The 15744-nt window shown below is 36.3% G+C and overlaps 1 protein-coding gene across 3 annotated transcripts in view; it reads left to right on the plus strand.

Moving 5' to 3' along the window:
• Window positions 1-15744, plus strand: part of MORC3 (MORC family CW-type zinc finger 3) — a 40388-nt gene that overhangs the window by 7942 nt on the left and 16702 nt on the right. For all 3 annotated transcript variants that reach the window (XM_077879150.1, XM_077879152.1, XM_077879151.1), the window contains exons 2-9: window positions 421-493; window positions 2665-2797; window positions 3705-3918; window positions 4698-4846; window positions 6523-6670; window positions 8772-8900; window positions 9116-9235; window positions 12623-12720. In XM_077879150.1, the coding sequence (XP_077735276.1) occupies window positions 421-493; window positions 2665-2797; window positions 3705-3918; window positions 4698-4846; window positions 6523-6670; window positions 8772-8900; window positions 9116-9235; window positions 12623-12720 (1064 nt within the window). The remainder of the gene's footprint in view (window positions 1-420; window positions 494-2664; window positions 2798-3704; window positions 3919-4697; window positions 4847-6522; window positions 6671-8771; window positions 8901-9115; window positions 9236-12622; window positions 12721-15744) is intronic.

Here is a 15744-nt window from a genome sequence, read left to right on the forward strand (position 1 = left end):
GTGGGTAACTTTCTGATTTAGGATATATCATGGCTTTAGATTGATGGATCCAGAGAGACAAGGGTTTTGAAGCGATCTTGGTTAAGTAAACTATTTCGTTGATGAGTACAGCCTTCCAAGAATTTTATCTTCTAGGTTATATCTTCTAGGTATATCCTGAAGCAGCTATTATCTTATGCTTGGTCTCAGTGTTGTTTGTTTTTATTATTTTTATTATCTTTTAAGATTTTATTTTTAAGTAATGTCCACACCCACCGTGGGGCTTGAGCTCACAACCCCGAGATCAAGAGTCACAGGCTCTACCGACCAAGCCAGCCAGGTGTCCCAGTGTTGTTTAATATAGGGACAGAAAATAATATTGGTTTCTCTTCTCAAAAGTAGGACCTGAATCAATTTACATGAATCATTGGTTTTTTTCAGCTTTGCCCGAAGTTCTTACATACAAATTCTACTAGTCACACTTGGCCGTTCAGTGCAGTTGCTGAATTAATAGGTATGTAAAACTGACATTTCATGTATAATCTATTGCTTGCAATTGAAGTTTTAAAAAACTTTTCATTGAAAAATAATATGCAAATATACTGTTTAAAACAGTTGTATCTTGAATGATACCACTGGTAAAGGTTATCTAGTGTATAACAGCTATTCAAATGGATGTCAAATTAATTGCTGCTCAGCCTTCTCTGTACTATTAAAGTATTTTTCAAAATTCATAAAACTTTTATTTTGATTATAAAAGAATTTGATCTATTGCAAAAATGGAAATTATGTTTTTTAAAATTGGAAAGTACAGGTACGTAACAATGGGTTTGTTTTTCTGATGTTAGCAAGTAGGGGAATTAATGTTAAATTAAATTTGAGATAATACATTTTTGTTTCCTCCAATAGAATTATTAGGTATAGAATTCTATTTTAATAGTGTTTTAGTGAACATGAGAAGAGGAAAGTTGTGATCACATTTGCATTATGGGTTATGATATTTTTCCCTCTGGAAAATTCAAGCATGTGAATTTTGTTTTTTTAATATTTATTTATTTGAAAGAGAGAAGGAGAGCAGGGAGAGGGACAGAGAGAGAGGAAGCAGACTCCCGCTGAACATGGAGCCAGAGTGGGGCTCAGTTCCAGGATTCTGAGATCTTGACCTGAACCAACAGTCAGCCATTTAACTGACTGAGGCTCCCTGGCACCTGAATTTTTTTTAAGCATGTGTTTGAGAAACAGGTAATAAAGGAAAGTATATTCTTCATAATTCTAGTATATGTGCTGCCGAAGCGAGCACTATTCTTCGTAATTCTTAGAAATACTTTAGATTCTTTGTCAAGAAACAGTTCTATCTTAGATGTACAGTAGAAGAAAAGGAACTCTTGAGCACCCTTTTCTTTGGCATAGTTAGATTTTCCAAAGTCTCCCAGCTAACATGTGCTGTTCAGCTAGTTTCTTAAAAACCTGTTAAATGGATAGAACAGTGCAGCCATTCAGAGCCATTGTTTGTTTATGACAGCCCAGAGGAGCCACTCGACCTGGGATTGTTCCTGCGTGTGTGGTGATTGTCCGGCTCTGGATTAGGGCAGCTGGAGACCAAGGTGCTCTTGTTGCTATCAGATTTAAGTGAAACACCATTTTTCCTGAAGCAGTTGATTAAAAAGATGCTTTTAGGGATCCCTGGGTGGCGCTTAGCGCCTGCCTTTGGCCCAGGGCGCGATCCTGGAGATCCGGGATTGAATCCCACGTCGAGCTCCCGGTGCATGGAGCCTGCTTCTTCCTCTGCCTGTGTCTCTGCCTCTCTCTCTCTCTCACTGTGTGCCTATCATAAATAAATTAAAAAATAAAAATAAAAATAAAAAGATGCTTTTAATTCTAGGCAACCTTATGAAAGGATAGTGTGAGAACCATTACTTATGTTTAGTCATAAAGACTTAAAAAAAGTGTTTTTAGTCAGTTAAGGATACTCAGGTGGAACTTAGGTAGTTCACAAGCTGATGTTATTACTGCTTCTGTTGACATTGTTTTCACTTTTCCTTGGTTTTTTGTTTTTATTGTTTTAATGTATTCCTTCCTATTTAACCTATTCTGAGACAAACAAGGAAGCTAACAAGAGTGTTAAATGGGGATCTGTACAGACCTCATAGAAGTGTAAAAGCCACCAGAAACTTTGCTTAGATTGGAAAGGGCCACAATTTGAACTGTGTAGAAGGTAAACCTTCTATGTATCCAGCCTTGCAGGAGACATTCTGCTTTCTCATTTATTCAGTATCCGCATTGTGTTCCCTCTGTGTGCCAGTTATAGTGGCACTTGGAGTGCCAGTTGAAACTCAGCTCTCAGGTTGTCTCTTGATAGCCAGGCTGGGTCTTTGGGCAGAAGAAGACCTACCTCCCTGTCTTGGTCATCTGTTTGGTACAGTGATTGTTCTTGTTTGTACTTTTTCAGTATAGTGGGAACCAGTGTGACAAATGGAGGGCTTTGGAAAGAGCTAATTTTGTAATGATCAGTGAATGATGTATATATCAAGGTACAGTTTAGTTCATGTTTTCAAATCGTAGAGTTCCTAAACATTTCAATTTTTATTTCAATTTTTAAAAAATACGTTGCTTGTTAAGGATTATACTGAACTAATTGCTCTTTAAAATGCGAAATCAAAATTTCTCAAAACTTTTGTTTTGTAGATAATGCTTATGATCCTGATGTGAATGCTAAACAGATATGGATTGACAAAACCGTGATAAATGACCATATATGCTTGACATTCACTGATAATGGGAATGGTATGACTTCAGATAAATTACATAAAATGCTAAGGTATGTAAAAATAAAAACATTGGTTTTACCCCATTTAGGGGTTTCACGTATCATACTTATTGCCTGTACTTTTTATTTTGTAAACATGATTTGCTGTACGCACAGTGTGCTCTCTTCTCTTCCCATCATTTCCTACTGCTGTTTGATTATTAGACAATCCCTGCCATTCTCACCCCACCATGACTGACTTACCTAAATTTCCGCCATTCCTTTAAGAGTTGTAGCACACTGATAACAGTTATTAATACTCTAGTGTTGCATAGTTTTAACCAGTATTTCCAATAAAACACTTTTGGTGGGGAGTAATTTTAAAGGGATTCAGAGGATAAGGAAAGTAGCAGGATAAAATAGGCATAAAGCCTTGGGCTCTACAGTCACAGAGTAGGATGTCAGCATGAAGCCAGATGTGCCTGGAAAGGAAAGTATGGTACCTGATACAGGTACAGGGTAGAGAAAATGTGGCAGCATAGCCCTTTCTACTGTCCCTTATACTTGTTATGCTTCCCAAAACTCCAGTTGATGCCATTAGTAATCTAATCATACCACAGTAGGCTCCTGATTTGAAGGGAGTTGTTCACATTTAGAAGAAATTTCACGAGGTGAAATCTCAGGGGTCCCAGGAGTCCAAATGAGATCTCAGTTGTTTAGGCAGGATGTACCAGGCAACGAGCTCCTGTTTTAGCAATTCTTAAACCTTACGATACAGATTTATTTTTCATTTCAGAGATGGGGAAACACATCAAAATAGATTAAAAGTGATTTGCCTATGATTACAAAACTAGAGAGGATGAGGTTAATATTTATACCCAGTCTTTCTACTTAATATTATAATTTGTGAATTTAAGAAATGAAGACTATGTGTATTTATTTTTTAAATCTTTTTTTTTATTTATTTTTTTATTTTTAGCTTTGGCTTCAGTGACAAAGTCACCATGAACGGTCATGTCCCAGTTGGATTGTATGGGAATGGCTTCAAGTCAGGTTCTATGCGTTTGGGTAAAGATGCAATCGTGTTTACCAAAAATGGAGAAAGCATGAGTGTGGGCTTCTTGTCTCAGACCTACTTGGAAGTCATAAAAGCAGAACATGTTGTTGTCCCAATAGTGGCGTTCAACAAACACCATATCCTTTTGATTTAAAAATAGAAACTGGAGAAACTCTGAAGATACTCTGAATCATTCCCTCCTTTAGCCTCCTCCAGATTCTGTTTTTTTATTTTTTATTTTTTATTTTTTTTATTTATTTTTTTTTTCAATTTTTATTTATTTATGATAGTCACAGAGAAAGAGAGAGAGAGAGAGGCAGAGACACAGGCCGAGGGAGAAGCAGGCTCCATGCACCGGGAGCCCGACGTGGGATTCGATCCCGGGTCTCCAGGATCGCGCCCTGGGCCAAAGGCAGGCGCCAAACCGCTGCGCCACCCAGGGATCCCAAGATTCTGTTTTTTTAATCATAGTTTCCGTGATAGTGCTTGTTCCTACCCATTGCCTCTTATATCTGAGGCTAAGCCTTTCTCCCTTTCTCCCTTCCCTTGGCATTTTGCCATTAAGATGGTTGCTTTCTATGTTAGCTTCCTGTAGCTCTCCCCTTAATTTCAGTTGTATTATGTCTAATGAGATATGTGGTCTGCCTTGAAATTTTCCCTAATGACTATGAGAAAGCAAAGTATCTTTAGAAAGATGTCTTCTATGTTTCTTATAAAAACTTTCAGATATTAGGAACCATTAAATTAATTAGGAATCATAATGAACTTGCTCATAATTCATCTTTCTTGGTGTTCATCTGAAATCAAATTGCAGTTTTAAAACTTAGGAAATAGTTATCTGTTATTTAAGTTTGAGTTTTCATATTGTAACTGTGAAAAATATGTTTTTGGTCTGAGTCTTTAACTTATGATATACGACAGATGATAAATTTAGCAGAATCAAAAGCAAGCCTTGCAGCGATTCTGGAACATTCTCTATTTTCTACGGAACAGAAATTACTGGCAGAACTTGATGCTATTATGGGTAAGAAGGGGACAAGGATCATCATTTGGAACCTTAGAAGGTAAATGTAGAGCTCAGCGAGTAGTTTTGCATTTGGGAAGGAAATTGCTTGTGCAGGAGTGGTTTTCTTACATTTATCCATTGTTACACAGAGTAGAAATATATTGGAAGGTACTCATTTTTTGGCATAGGTAATTTGTCTTTTCCAAGTGTGTTTTATTGAGCTGCTTTGGCTTCCATTAGAGATAATTTCATATTATTAAAACTAAATTTCCTAGCCCTGCCATTCAGTATTCATAGAGCTCAATTCTCTTTTTTTATTTTTATTTATTTATGATAGTCACACACACAGAGAGAGAGAGAGGCAGAGACATAGGCAGAGGGAGAAGCAGGCTCCATGCACCGGGAGCCCGACGTGGGATTCGATCCCGGGCCTCCAGGATCGCGTCCTGGGCCAAAGGCAGGCGCCAAACCGCTGCGCCACCCAGGGATCCCTCAATTCTCTTTTTTATTCTATTCTCAAAAAGAAGGGAGAAGAAAATATCTCAGCCAATAAACTCTAGCTTGTGTAAGTTAGGAAGAGAAATATTTGTCTATTACTTAAAGCTAAGCATAGTTTAATAGGTGGTGAGAAAAGTATTGTAAATGAGACCTCTGTATTGCTCAAGATTGTAGTCCTTTATCATTGTGAGGATAAAATCATTTGCAAATAAGATTTTTTTAAAAAAACTTGGGATGAATGCGTAATGTTGAGGTATCTAGATAAAAGAATGATAGGAATAAAGTATAAATTGAGTGGTGAGCCTAAAATACTTTAAATCTTTTCTGATCTGTATTCCCTTTTTTCTTTTGCTGTCATGCCCCTCCCATCCTCACTCCTCTTTTTTAATTTGCACTTTTTATTTTGAGATACCTATAGATTCATACACACAAATCTCATATACCCTTTATCCAGTTTCCTCCAATGGCAGCATCTTGCAAAACTATAGTATGTAAGTGTTGATAGCAACATTGATAGAGTCAAGAGACAGGACATTTTCATGGAGAGAGGACATCATGATCCCTTGTGTTGGCCTTTTATATCCACACCCACTCCCTTCTTAATCCCTGACAACCTCTACAACGTTCTCCATTTCTGTAACTTTGTCATTTCAAGAATGTTATATGAATAGAATCCTACAGTGTGAAAGTTTTTGGGATTGGCTTTTTTCATTCATCATATTTCCCTGGAGGTTGATCTAGGTTCTTTTGTGTGTCAGTAATTTGCTTCCTTGTCCTTGCAGAGTAGTAGTATATCGCATAGATGGGCCATCATTTGTTTAACCATTTACCAGTTAAAGCACATTTTACCATTTTGAGTTATTACAAATAGAGCTGTAAACATTTGTGTATAGGTTTTGGTGGGAATAGAATCTTCTTTTTTCTAAGATAAATGCCCAAGAGTGTAATTGCTGGGTCATGTGGTAGTTGCCAGTTTCATTTTTTAAGAAACTGCCAGAATGTTTTTCAGAGTGGCTTTACCAGCTGACATCCTGCCAGCAGTGTGTGAATGTATACAGTTTTCCCACATCTTCCTATATTTCTTTTCTTTTGTTTTTCCCTTGCTTTTGTCTCCCCTCTTCCCCCAACCAGGACCCCTACTATGGGTAGGTGTTTTGTTTTGTTAAATAAGTAAGTATATTTGCTTATATTTCTGTGAAGTTAAAATTTAGCTCCTTCAAAAAATTGTTTTTATAGCTACAAAAGTGCAACAGAGTTTGATTTTGATAAGGATAAATATGACATCAGAATTCCTGAAGATTTAGATGAGACAACAGGGAAGAAAGGGTACAAGAAGCAAGAGAGGATGGACCAAATTGCTCCTGAGAGTGACTATTCCCTGAGGGTATGTATTCAGCTCTCTTTCTGGATGTGAGAGAAATAATCAAATAATGGAAATTATTGCTATCCACTAGTGTTATAAATACTGTCAGTAATTGCTAAGTAAAAGTATCTCAGGAACCAATGAGCAGACTGGTTGCTTTATTTGTTCAGAAAACAGTTGTTTATTTATTTATTATTATTTTAGAAAACAGTTTTTTAATTGTAAAGTCACCAAATCTAACAGCACTTACAAGTCTTTCAGTGTGTGGTTAGAGTATTTGAATTCGGAATACCAGAATCAGTATGTCCTCTGTGGTAGCCGTATTGATTAATTCAGGCAAAAACCCCAAATTCAGAGTATTTCTTTTTTTAGTTTAAAATATTCTAGGACACACATCTTAGTTAATATTCTAAACCGATAAATTATGTACAGACTACAGATGATACACATTAATAGTTTTATAATAAATATCTCTGATATTTGACCTTAGGAATATTTTTGAGATGGAAGAAATTAATACTCAGTTTAAAATGTTGATATGATACTAAGAATATCATTTCTTAGTCACTATGATAAGGCATATAACACTAACTTCCCTTTATTTTTGTGCTAAGATGATTTAATAACCACAGGCTGAGGATACATGTGATGTTTATACGTTTACAACTTTTTGAGACCCTAGCAGTTACATACCCCAGTGTGTTATTAAGTATGTCCTAGTTGTTTAGAAAGTCTTGCTCAGTTATGAAACAGGTCCAGAGGCAGGCAGAGCAGGTAGTGTGGATTTAGTATACAAATTTTTAAAAATGTTTTAAAATATCATTAATAAAATAAATAAAATAAATAAAAGTATAAAATGTTTTAAAATATCATTAATAAATTTTATAAATGACAAAATATCACTAATTTTGAAATCAGGAGTTGGGGGAAAAAAGAGAAATGTTCAAATTTTAGTTCTGTATTGAAACTTTGATCTGGCTTTGTGTTATTCAGTTTATTTCCTTAGAGACAAAGCTTGGAGGCAGGCAAAGAATGATATATTTTAACATGTTTTAGGATGCAGATTTCAGTCAAGATTGTAAAGTGTCTAAACCTTCTTTCCTTTTTTTTTTTTTTTTAAAGACTTATTTATTTAAGAGAGAGTGCATATACACGTGGAGGGAGGGGTAGAGGGAAAGAGAGAATCCCAAGCAGACTCCTAAGCTTGCCTCACTCCCAGGACCCTGAGATGATGACTTGAGCCGAAATCAAGAGTTGGCTGCTTAAATGATTGAGCCACCCTGGCACTCCAGTATCTAAACTTTCATACTTTCAGAATTGAAAACACATTTAAGATTAGTACTGATTGTTACAGTTCAATTTTTAAGAAATACTGAACTCGTCTACTTGGCTTAAGTGTTGGTATATTGTTAATATTTACCTTGTCAGACATGTAATAGACCCTTTTGTCTGTATTGGATTTTGCTTGTTATTTTTGCCTAAATAAAATTTATCATTACTTTTAAACTGCAATAGCAATATATGTATTTGACAGAAGAGTCAGAAAATATAGTCCTTTTTTGTATATATGTATATTTTTAAAAAATTAAAATGAGATCATACCACATATGCTGTCTTGTAACTTTTAAAAAAGTTTTATTTATAATTTAACATAACATCTATATAGGTCAATGGGTTGTTTTCTGCAAACCATTTTACTGGCTATAGTATATCAAGTTTATTTTTAAAGAAAAGCAGTCAGGGAACCTGGGTGTGTTTCAGTTGGTTAAGCGTCTGCCTTTGGCTTGGGTCATGATCTCAGGCTGCTGGGATGGAGCCTCAGGTTGGGCTTTCTGCTCAATGGGGGATCTGCTTCCCTTTCAGCCTCTCCCTCTACTCATGCGCACTCACTTGTTCCTAGTATCTCTCTCTCTCGTTCAAATAAATAAAATTCTAAAAAATAAAAAGCAATCAAATATTAACTATTAACAGTTTTATATATAGTCTATATTGTTGAAGAGTTCATGGGTTCTTTATCAAAGCAAAGTAGTTAAGTTTCTTTTTAAATACACATATCAGTAATGCTGAACAAATTTGTAGGTAATTATTTGGGAAGGACAGATACTATTATGTGTCTTGGCAGGCTTACTGCAGTATATTATACCTAAAGCCGAGAATGCAGATCATCTTACGTGGACAGAAAGTGAAGACACAGCTGGTTTCAAAGAGTCTTGCCTACATCGAACGTGATGTTTATCGACCCAAATTTTTAGTATCCTTTATTTTCCTTTTTATGAATCTGTATAAAGATACATTAATAAAGCGATTCCTCTTCCCCTTTCTCCTTTTATCCTGATACGGAGTCTAAATCCTCTCCAACTTGGCCCTTTTTTATACACTTTTGGGTTCATTAAGAAACGACTTGGAAAGATTGGTTTGTGGGGAGTGGTTTGTGGGGAGTGTTCAGAATTTTCCTTAACATTTAAGACTAAAACTGTGAGAATTACTTTCGGATTCAACTGCAGAAATAAAGACCATTATGGGATAATGATGTATCACCGGAATAGACTCATCAAAGCTTATGAAAAAGTTGGATGTCAGTTAAGGGTAAGTTTTATATCTGAAAATGTTTGTATCTTATAAAAGTTAAAATACCATGTTATTGTGTCAAATGTGAAATAATATGCTTTGCTTAATAACTTTTATTTATTTATTTATTTATTTTTTTTTTTAAATTTTTATTTATTTATGATAGTCACACACAGAGAGAGAGAGAGGCAGAGACACAGGCAGAGGGAGAAGCAGGCTCCATGCACCGGAAGCCTGACGTGGGATTCGATCCCGGGTCTCCAGGATCACGCCCTGGGCCAAAGGCAGGCGCTAAACCGCTGCGCCACCCAGGGACCCGCTTAATAACTTTTAAATGTCAGTGTGGGGCACACCCCGGGTGGCTCGGCAGTTTAGCGCCGCCTTCAGCCCAGGGCCTGACCCGGGATCGAGTCCCACGTCAGGCTCCCTGGATGGAGCCTGCTTCTCCCTCTGCCTGTGTCTCTGCCTCTCTCTCTCTCTCTCTCTCTCTCTCTCTATCTCTCATGGATAAATAAATAAAACCTTTAAAAATAAATAAATAAATGTCAGTGTGTTTAATAATGTTGGTAATGGCACTTGAACTTAGAGTGCTTTTATATTTCCCATTTGATCCAAATAATCCTATGAGAGGGACAGAATATTTTGTTTTTGTTTTACAGAGGGTGAAATTGGGGCTAAGAAGTTAACTTGCCCTAGACCTACAATGAGTATGTATCTTAGATCCAGATGCAGATCTTTTGACTGCATTTTTGTTTTGTTTTAAATATTTTATTTATTCATGAGAGACACACAGAGGCAGAGACATAGGCAGAGGGAGAAGCAGGCTCCCTGCCGAGGACCCTATGCAGGACTTGATCTCAGGACCTCGGGATCACGATCTGAGCTGAAGGCAGACACTCAACCACTGAGCCACCCAGGCATTTCTTTTGATTGCATTTGAATATGGATCCCTGATTATTTCTGGGATGAAATTGGCTAGTTTTATTAGTCCTGACTCAGTAGCCAGAAAAACAGGATCATATAGGTAATTTACTTCTCTGGAATTAATTCCAAAATATATTATTAGAGCCTTCCTCCTAAACTACTTGCACTATTGTAGAATTCAAGTCAGCATGATGATCATTGTGCACTATACTAGTCTGTTCATCCTATACATGTTTTCGCAGAACGGCTTTTTAGGGGTGTATGTGTTAAGAATTCAGTGGTAAGTTCTGCAAATCAAGTTTGTTAAAAGTTTTATTGAAGTCTAGGCATATTTTGTTTTCCAGGTTTATGGTTTTCTTTTTTCTTTTCTATTTATCTTTTTTTCATTCTAAATTCGTTATAGAATGATATAAGCTCTACACAGTATAATAGTGTGTGTTTTTCTTGAATGTTACTCAATAGGAGTTGTAACTCTGTTATATATTTTACATGACACGAGCCCAGAATATAGCATTTTTGCAAGAATAAGCGAACTTTGTTGGGCTCCTCCTGGTAACCACTAATTTTAGTCAAAAGCTAAATATAGAATCTGGCAACTATGATATGAGGTGTCAATAACTTATTTAAAATGCTAATTTAATTTATAATTAGACTAGTAATGTGCATCAGAAATATTCTGTAATTAAAGTTATTCAATGTCGGGCAGCCTGGATGGCTCAGCGGTTTAGCACCGCCTTCAGCCCAGGGCGTGATCCTGGAGACCCGGGATCGAGTCCCATATCAGGCTCCCTGCATGGAGCCTGCTTCTCCCTCTGCCTGTGTCTCTGCCTGCCCCCCCCCTTCTCTCTCTCTCTCTCTGTCTCTCATGAATAAATAAATAAAATCTTTAAGTAAAAATAAAAAAGTTACTCAATGTCACTGATAAATGGAATTGCATTTTTGGTGATAAGCTTTGTTTCTCAAGTGCTTAGGGATTCAAAATAACAGTATATCTGCAACAGAATGTAAATTATTTTTTTCCTTTATCATTTATGAATCTGACTTAGGATACACAGCCCATTTTTCCAACCACTTAAATTTGTGGTGTATATAATTTCTGGTTAAGGTTAACTTTGTGAAAGATAGGCTTTTGGAGCCAACTCTTACTGTATTTCTTTACCACGTGATGGACTGGGCATAGTATTTGCATTCTGTGGCTTCAGTAAACAGTTACTAAATAATTAGTGTCAGGTAACTGGTATGATTTGCCATGCTTAATGCTCAGAATAAAAAGATGGTAAGATCCAGAACTCTGTCTGGAGAGGAGTTATATACTACAAGTTGGAAGCATCAGAAAAAACTTCTTGGAGAAAGTGGTGATTGAGACGAGTCCAGGTTGATGTTATTGTGTTGAAAAGTCTGGCAGGGGTTTTCCAGGCAGAGAAAAATCTCTGCAAAGGAAGGGAAAGACTTTGGAGACTGTGACCTAATTAAGGGAGTAGCATGCTCTCCTGGAGTAAATGCTAAGTCAGGAGAGTGATGGGAGACAGCAATATGAGGCCAGAAAGAAGGTGAACAGGAACTACAAATTGAAGGATGTTGTGGTTTATTAATGATAAGAGACAAGGAACCACTGGTAGTTTTTAATAGATCACGGTAATGATTAGATTTGCATTATTTTGTCTATGAAAATGTTCACTTTATTATTATTTTAACATTTTCCTTCTGTAGATTCAGCTACCATTGTGAACAAAATACACTTGTTAATCACATATAAATAATCAGAATATATGACTCATATACTTGGAGTTCAGTATTTTAGCTAGCACCCTTTTAAAAATAACTTGAATCCAACTGACCTAGGTTTTTATCTCATCACCATTAGCAACTGCATGTGTAACTTGATAAATGATTTTAATTTTTATCTAGCAAACTTTTGGAATTTTATTGCTGGAATCTTTGCTGGTCACTGTGGATATAGAAAGAAATTAGTTGGGGTTTCCACTGTTTAAGAAATGCATCCCAATAGAGGGTAGTCTTCGTTCTTTTGTAGAAAATTGGGGTGATAATTTTTTTTTAAAGATTTTATTTATTTATTCATGAGAGAGAGAGAGGCAGAGACACAGGCAGAGGGAGAAGCAAGCTCCATGCAGGGAGCCTGACGTGGGACTCGATCCCAGGTCTCCAAGATCACACCCTGGGCCGAAGGCAGTGCTAAACCGCTGAGCCATCTGGATTGCCCCTGGGGTGATAATATTTATCTAAATGGATATTTGGCAACAGTGGAAGTGGTTTTTAAGGAAGGCTCTAATATATTTAGGAATTAACTTCTAGAAAAGTAAAATTACCTACCAAACACTGTTTTTTAATCTGAATTTCATTAAGAATCATGACATAAAATGTAGGAAAATGTTTCATATAAGTTATAAATCTTTATGGAAGAGCAATTATTTTGAGCATCATGTCTTATGCTTAAAACACCAATACCATTTTCTTTTTTAGGCAAACAACATGGGTGTTGGAGTAGTGGGAATTATAGAGTGTAATTTCCTAAAGCCAACTCATAATAAACAAGATTTTGATTATACTAACGAGTACAGGTATGAGACCTATTTAAGTCACTGACTTTTTACAGTTTATTTTGGAAATAACTTTCATCTCTTTTCCTAAGCTGAAAATTTTTTTCTGTCTTGTGGATGCTTTTTTATTACAGAACTTTTAAGAAAAGTGGTAGGTGAGAGGCTTGCATAGAAAACACACTTAGCCATCTTCTCCCAACCTAGGAATCACCAATAGAAATACATTCTTCCCTATCTTTATTGATGAAGTATCTCTGAAATTTATAGGAAAAATAGGGGATGTTCCTGCTTTCTTGATGTCAGCATTTATTGTATAACAAATATCCTCAAACTTTGTGCTTATTAATGGGAACTTTAAAGTTATTTAGTCCTCTGTACCTTAGAAGTACTCTGATCTTTTAAGAGTGATTAGAAGTCATAGAATGAATATGACCATCAGTTTTACTTGTAAATTTAGGAAGCACACTTTCCCTAATGAGCACATAGGATGGAGTAGAATGCAAAAGACAAAGATAATGCCATAGGCCTTTTTTTTTTTTTTTTTCAAATAAAGAACTACTAAAACAAAGTAGAAGGAAGAAGATAATAAAAAAAGCAAAATCGTTGTATTAGGAAACACATGTAATACAGAAAATCGGTATGTCCTCATAGTTCACTCCTGAGGCAGAGGCTGCTCCTGTTAGTTGAACAGTGATAAATTAATGTAAAGGATTATTAACTGGGAGAGTAGAGAGTGATTACGAGGAGTAAAAGAGGACAGTAGGTGTCCAGAACTAATGATATAAAAGACCAACTTCCCTCAAGATGGAGAAAGAGGACTAGGAACTGGGAGAGGGCCCCCTGCCCCTAAAGTCAGAGATTCAGATCTTGTAGAGGTCATGACAAACATAGAAACAGGCTACCTGCAAGTTTCTTGCCAGAAAAAGAAGGCCTGGCCAGTGCTGATCTGTAGATGTGATCTGCTGTTGCCAGAGGCTGAGTGGACTGGAGCTATTCTGCAGAGGAGACCTGTCTTTGCCCAAGGATGTGGGCACACTGGAACTGATCTCTGCTGCTGGAGGTTGTGGGCTGCTGGAGGGCAGAGCATGGCTAGAGAGCACAGCTGGAGCTTCTCTAGGGGCCATTTGGCTCCAGTCCTATAATTATACATACCAGAACCTGAAGGACACGTGTCTCACTATCACCTAGCAGGTTCATTGCCCTGTTAATCCAGTTCAGCATTCCTCAGGCTGCCAAAGGATAAATGTTTACATAATCAAGCTTCAGAATCATAAAATTGAGCAAAGAAGACTGGATTTGGAGCTGAGGGACAATAAGTTCATAACTGAAAAAAATTAAAAAGCCCAAAGTTTGTTCTCTGATAAGATTAGTAAAGTATATAGGTATCTAGCAATAAAAGGGGAAAAAAGGAGAAAACAAATCATTAATATCAGAAATGAAAAGGAGACAGACACAAAAACATCAAAGGAATAGCATGAACAATTTTTTAACTGTCTTAGGTGATATGGACACGTTCCTTTAAAATTAAATCAATTTTTAGAAAACTTCCCACATACTAAGTGCAAACAATTAAGGAGAAAGTAGCACTGGTCTTACACAATCTTAAAGGTTTTATGAGGGCATGTAACTTTGGTAGTGAACTTTTGAATACATTACAAGAAAGGAAATTTATGTCCCGTTTCTCTCATGATCAAGTTATAAAAATTTTAATTAAAATAAGAGCAGGTACTGTCTAGTGATACATAATAAGGATAATTAGTACGTTAAGCTGATTGGATTATATTCCAAGATAACATGGTGGTTTTAATATTTAAAAATCAATGTAGTTCATCACACCAATGTTAGAAAAGAAAAATCTCATGGTTATTTTCATAGGTACAGAAAAAGCACTTGATAAATCACAGCACCCATTTGTAATTGTAATTCTTCTTTTAATTTGAGAGAAAGGGTATGCATGAGTGAGGGGGTGGCGTGCATAGGGTGGGGCAGATGGGAGAGGGAGAGGGAAAGAGACTCAGGCAGGCTCCACGCTCATTGCAGAGCCTAACAGGCTTGATCCCACAACCTTGAGATCATGACCTGAGCCAAAGACTAAGCCACCCAGGTACTCTGCCCATTTGTAATTTAGGGAAGGAAAGGAACACCTTAAAAAACCCACCATTAATAGAAGGGCATATTAGCAATACAGAGCATTTACAGAAGCACCAAGCGTCATTCCTCATGGTGAATTGTTAATAACTTTCCCCTTAAGGGTGAAAATGAGATAAGGATGTCTGCTCTCCACCATTGTTCTTGAGAAAATAGCCAGTATAATAAGGAAAGAAAAAGTAAAAGTTAAAAGAAATAAGACTTTTCTATATAAGATAGTATTAAGTATATAGAAAGTCCAAAATAATCTGCAAATTTAGAATTAATAAAGGAACAAGTAGTGTGTATTCTGGGGTTGCTGGATGAGAAGTATTCAGAAATCTGTTGTATTTCTGTTTACCAACAATAAAATCCAGAACATGAATTTAAAAAAAATTTTTTTTCAGAACATGAAATTTTTAACAAGTCATGGATAGTGTCCAAAAAATCAAGTGTCAATATATAGTGTCAGTAATATATGCAGCATACACACTGAAAACTATGAAATACTGTGGAGTGAAGTTTAAGTCCCAGATAAGTAGACATGTCAGGTTCAAGAATTGGAGGGCTGAATATTATAATATGTCAGTTTTTCTCTAAAATAATTGAATGCAATTTCAGGTTTTTTAAAAAAATCCCTGCCAGTGTGTGTAGGTGTTGATATTAATAGGCTTATTCTAAACTTTATGTGGAAAGTCAGAAGACCTAAGATCGGTCTTAGAAGTCATTAAAAGAACGACAAAGCAGGAAAACTTACCCTATTAAATACCAAAGCTTGTAAAGCTACAGTAACTAAGTGTGGTATAAATGAAAAGATAAGCAGTCTAGTGAAATAGAAAAGCCCTAAATAATCACCCACTTTTTATACATTGGTGACCTGATTTATGACAAAGATTACATCATAGTATAGTAGGAAAA

This window comes from Canis aureus, chromosome 30 (assembly GCF_053574225.1).
Source record: "Canis aureus isolate CA01 chromosome 30, VMU_Caureus_v.1.0, whole genome shotgun sequence".
Lineage (NCBI taxonomy): Eukaryota > Metazoa > Chordata > Mammalia > Carnivora > Canidae > Canis > Canis aureus.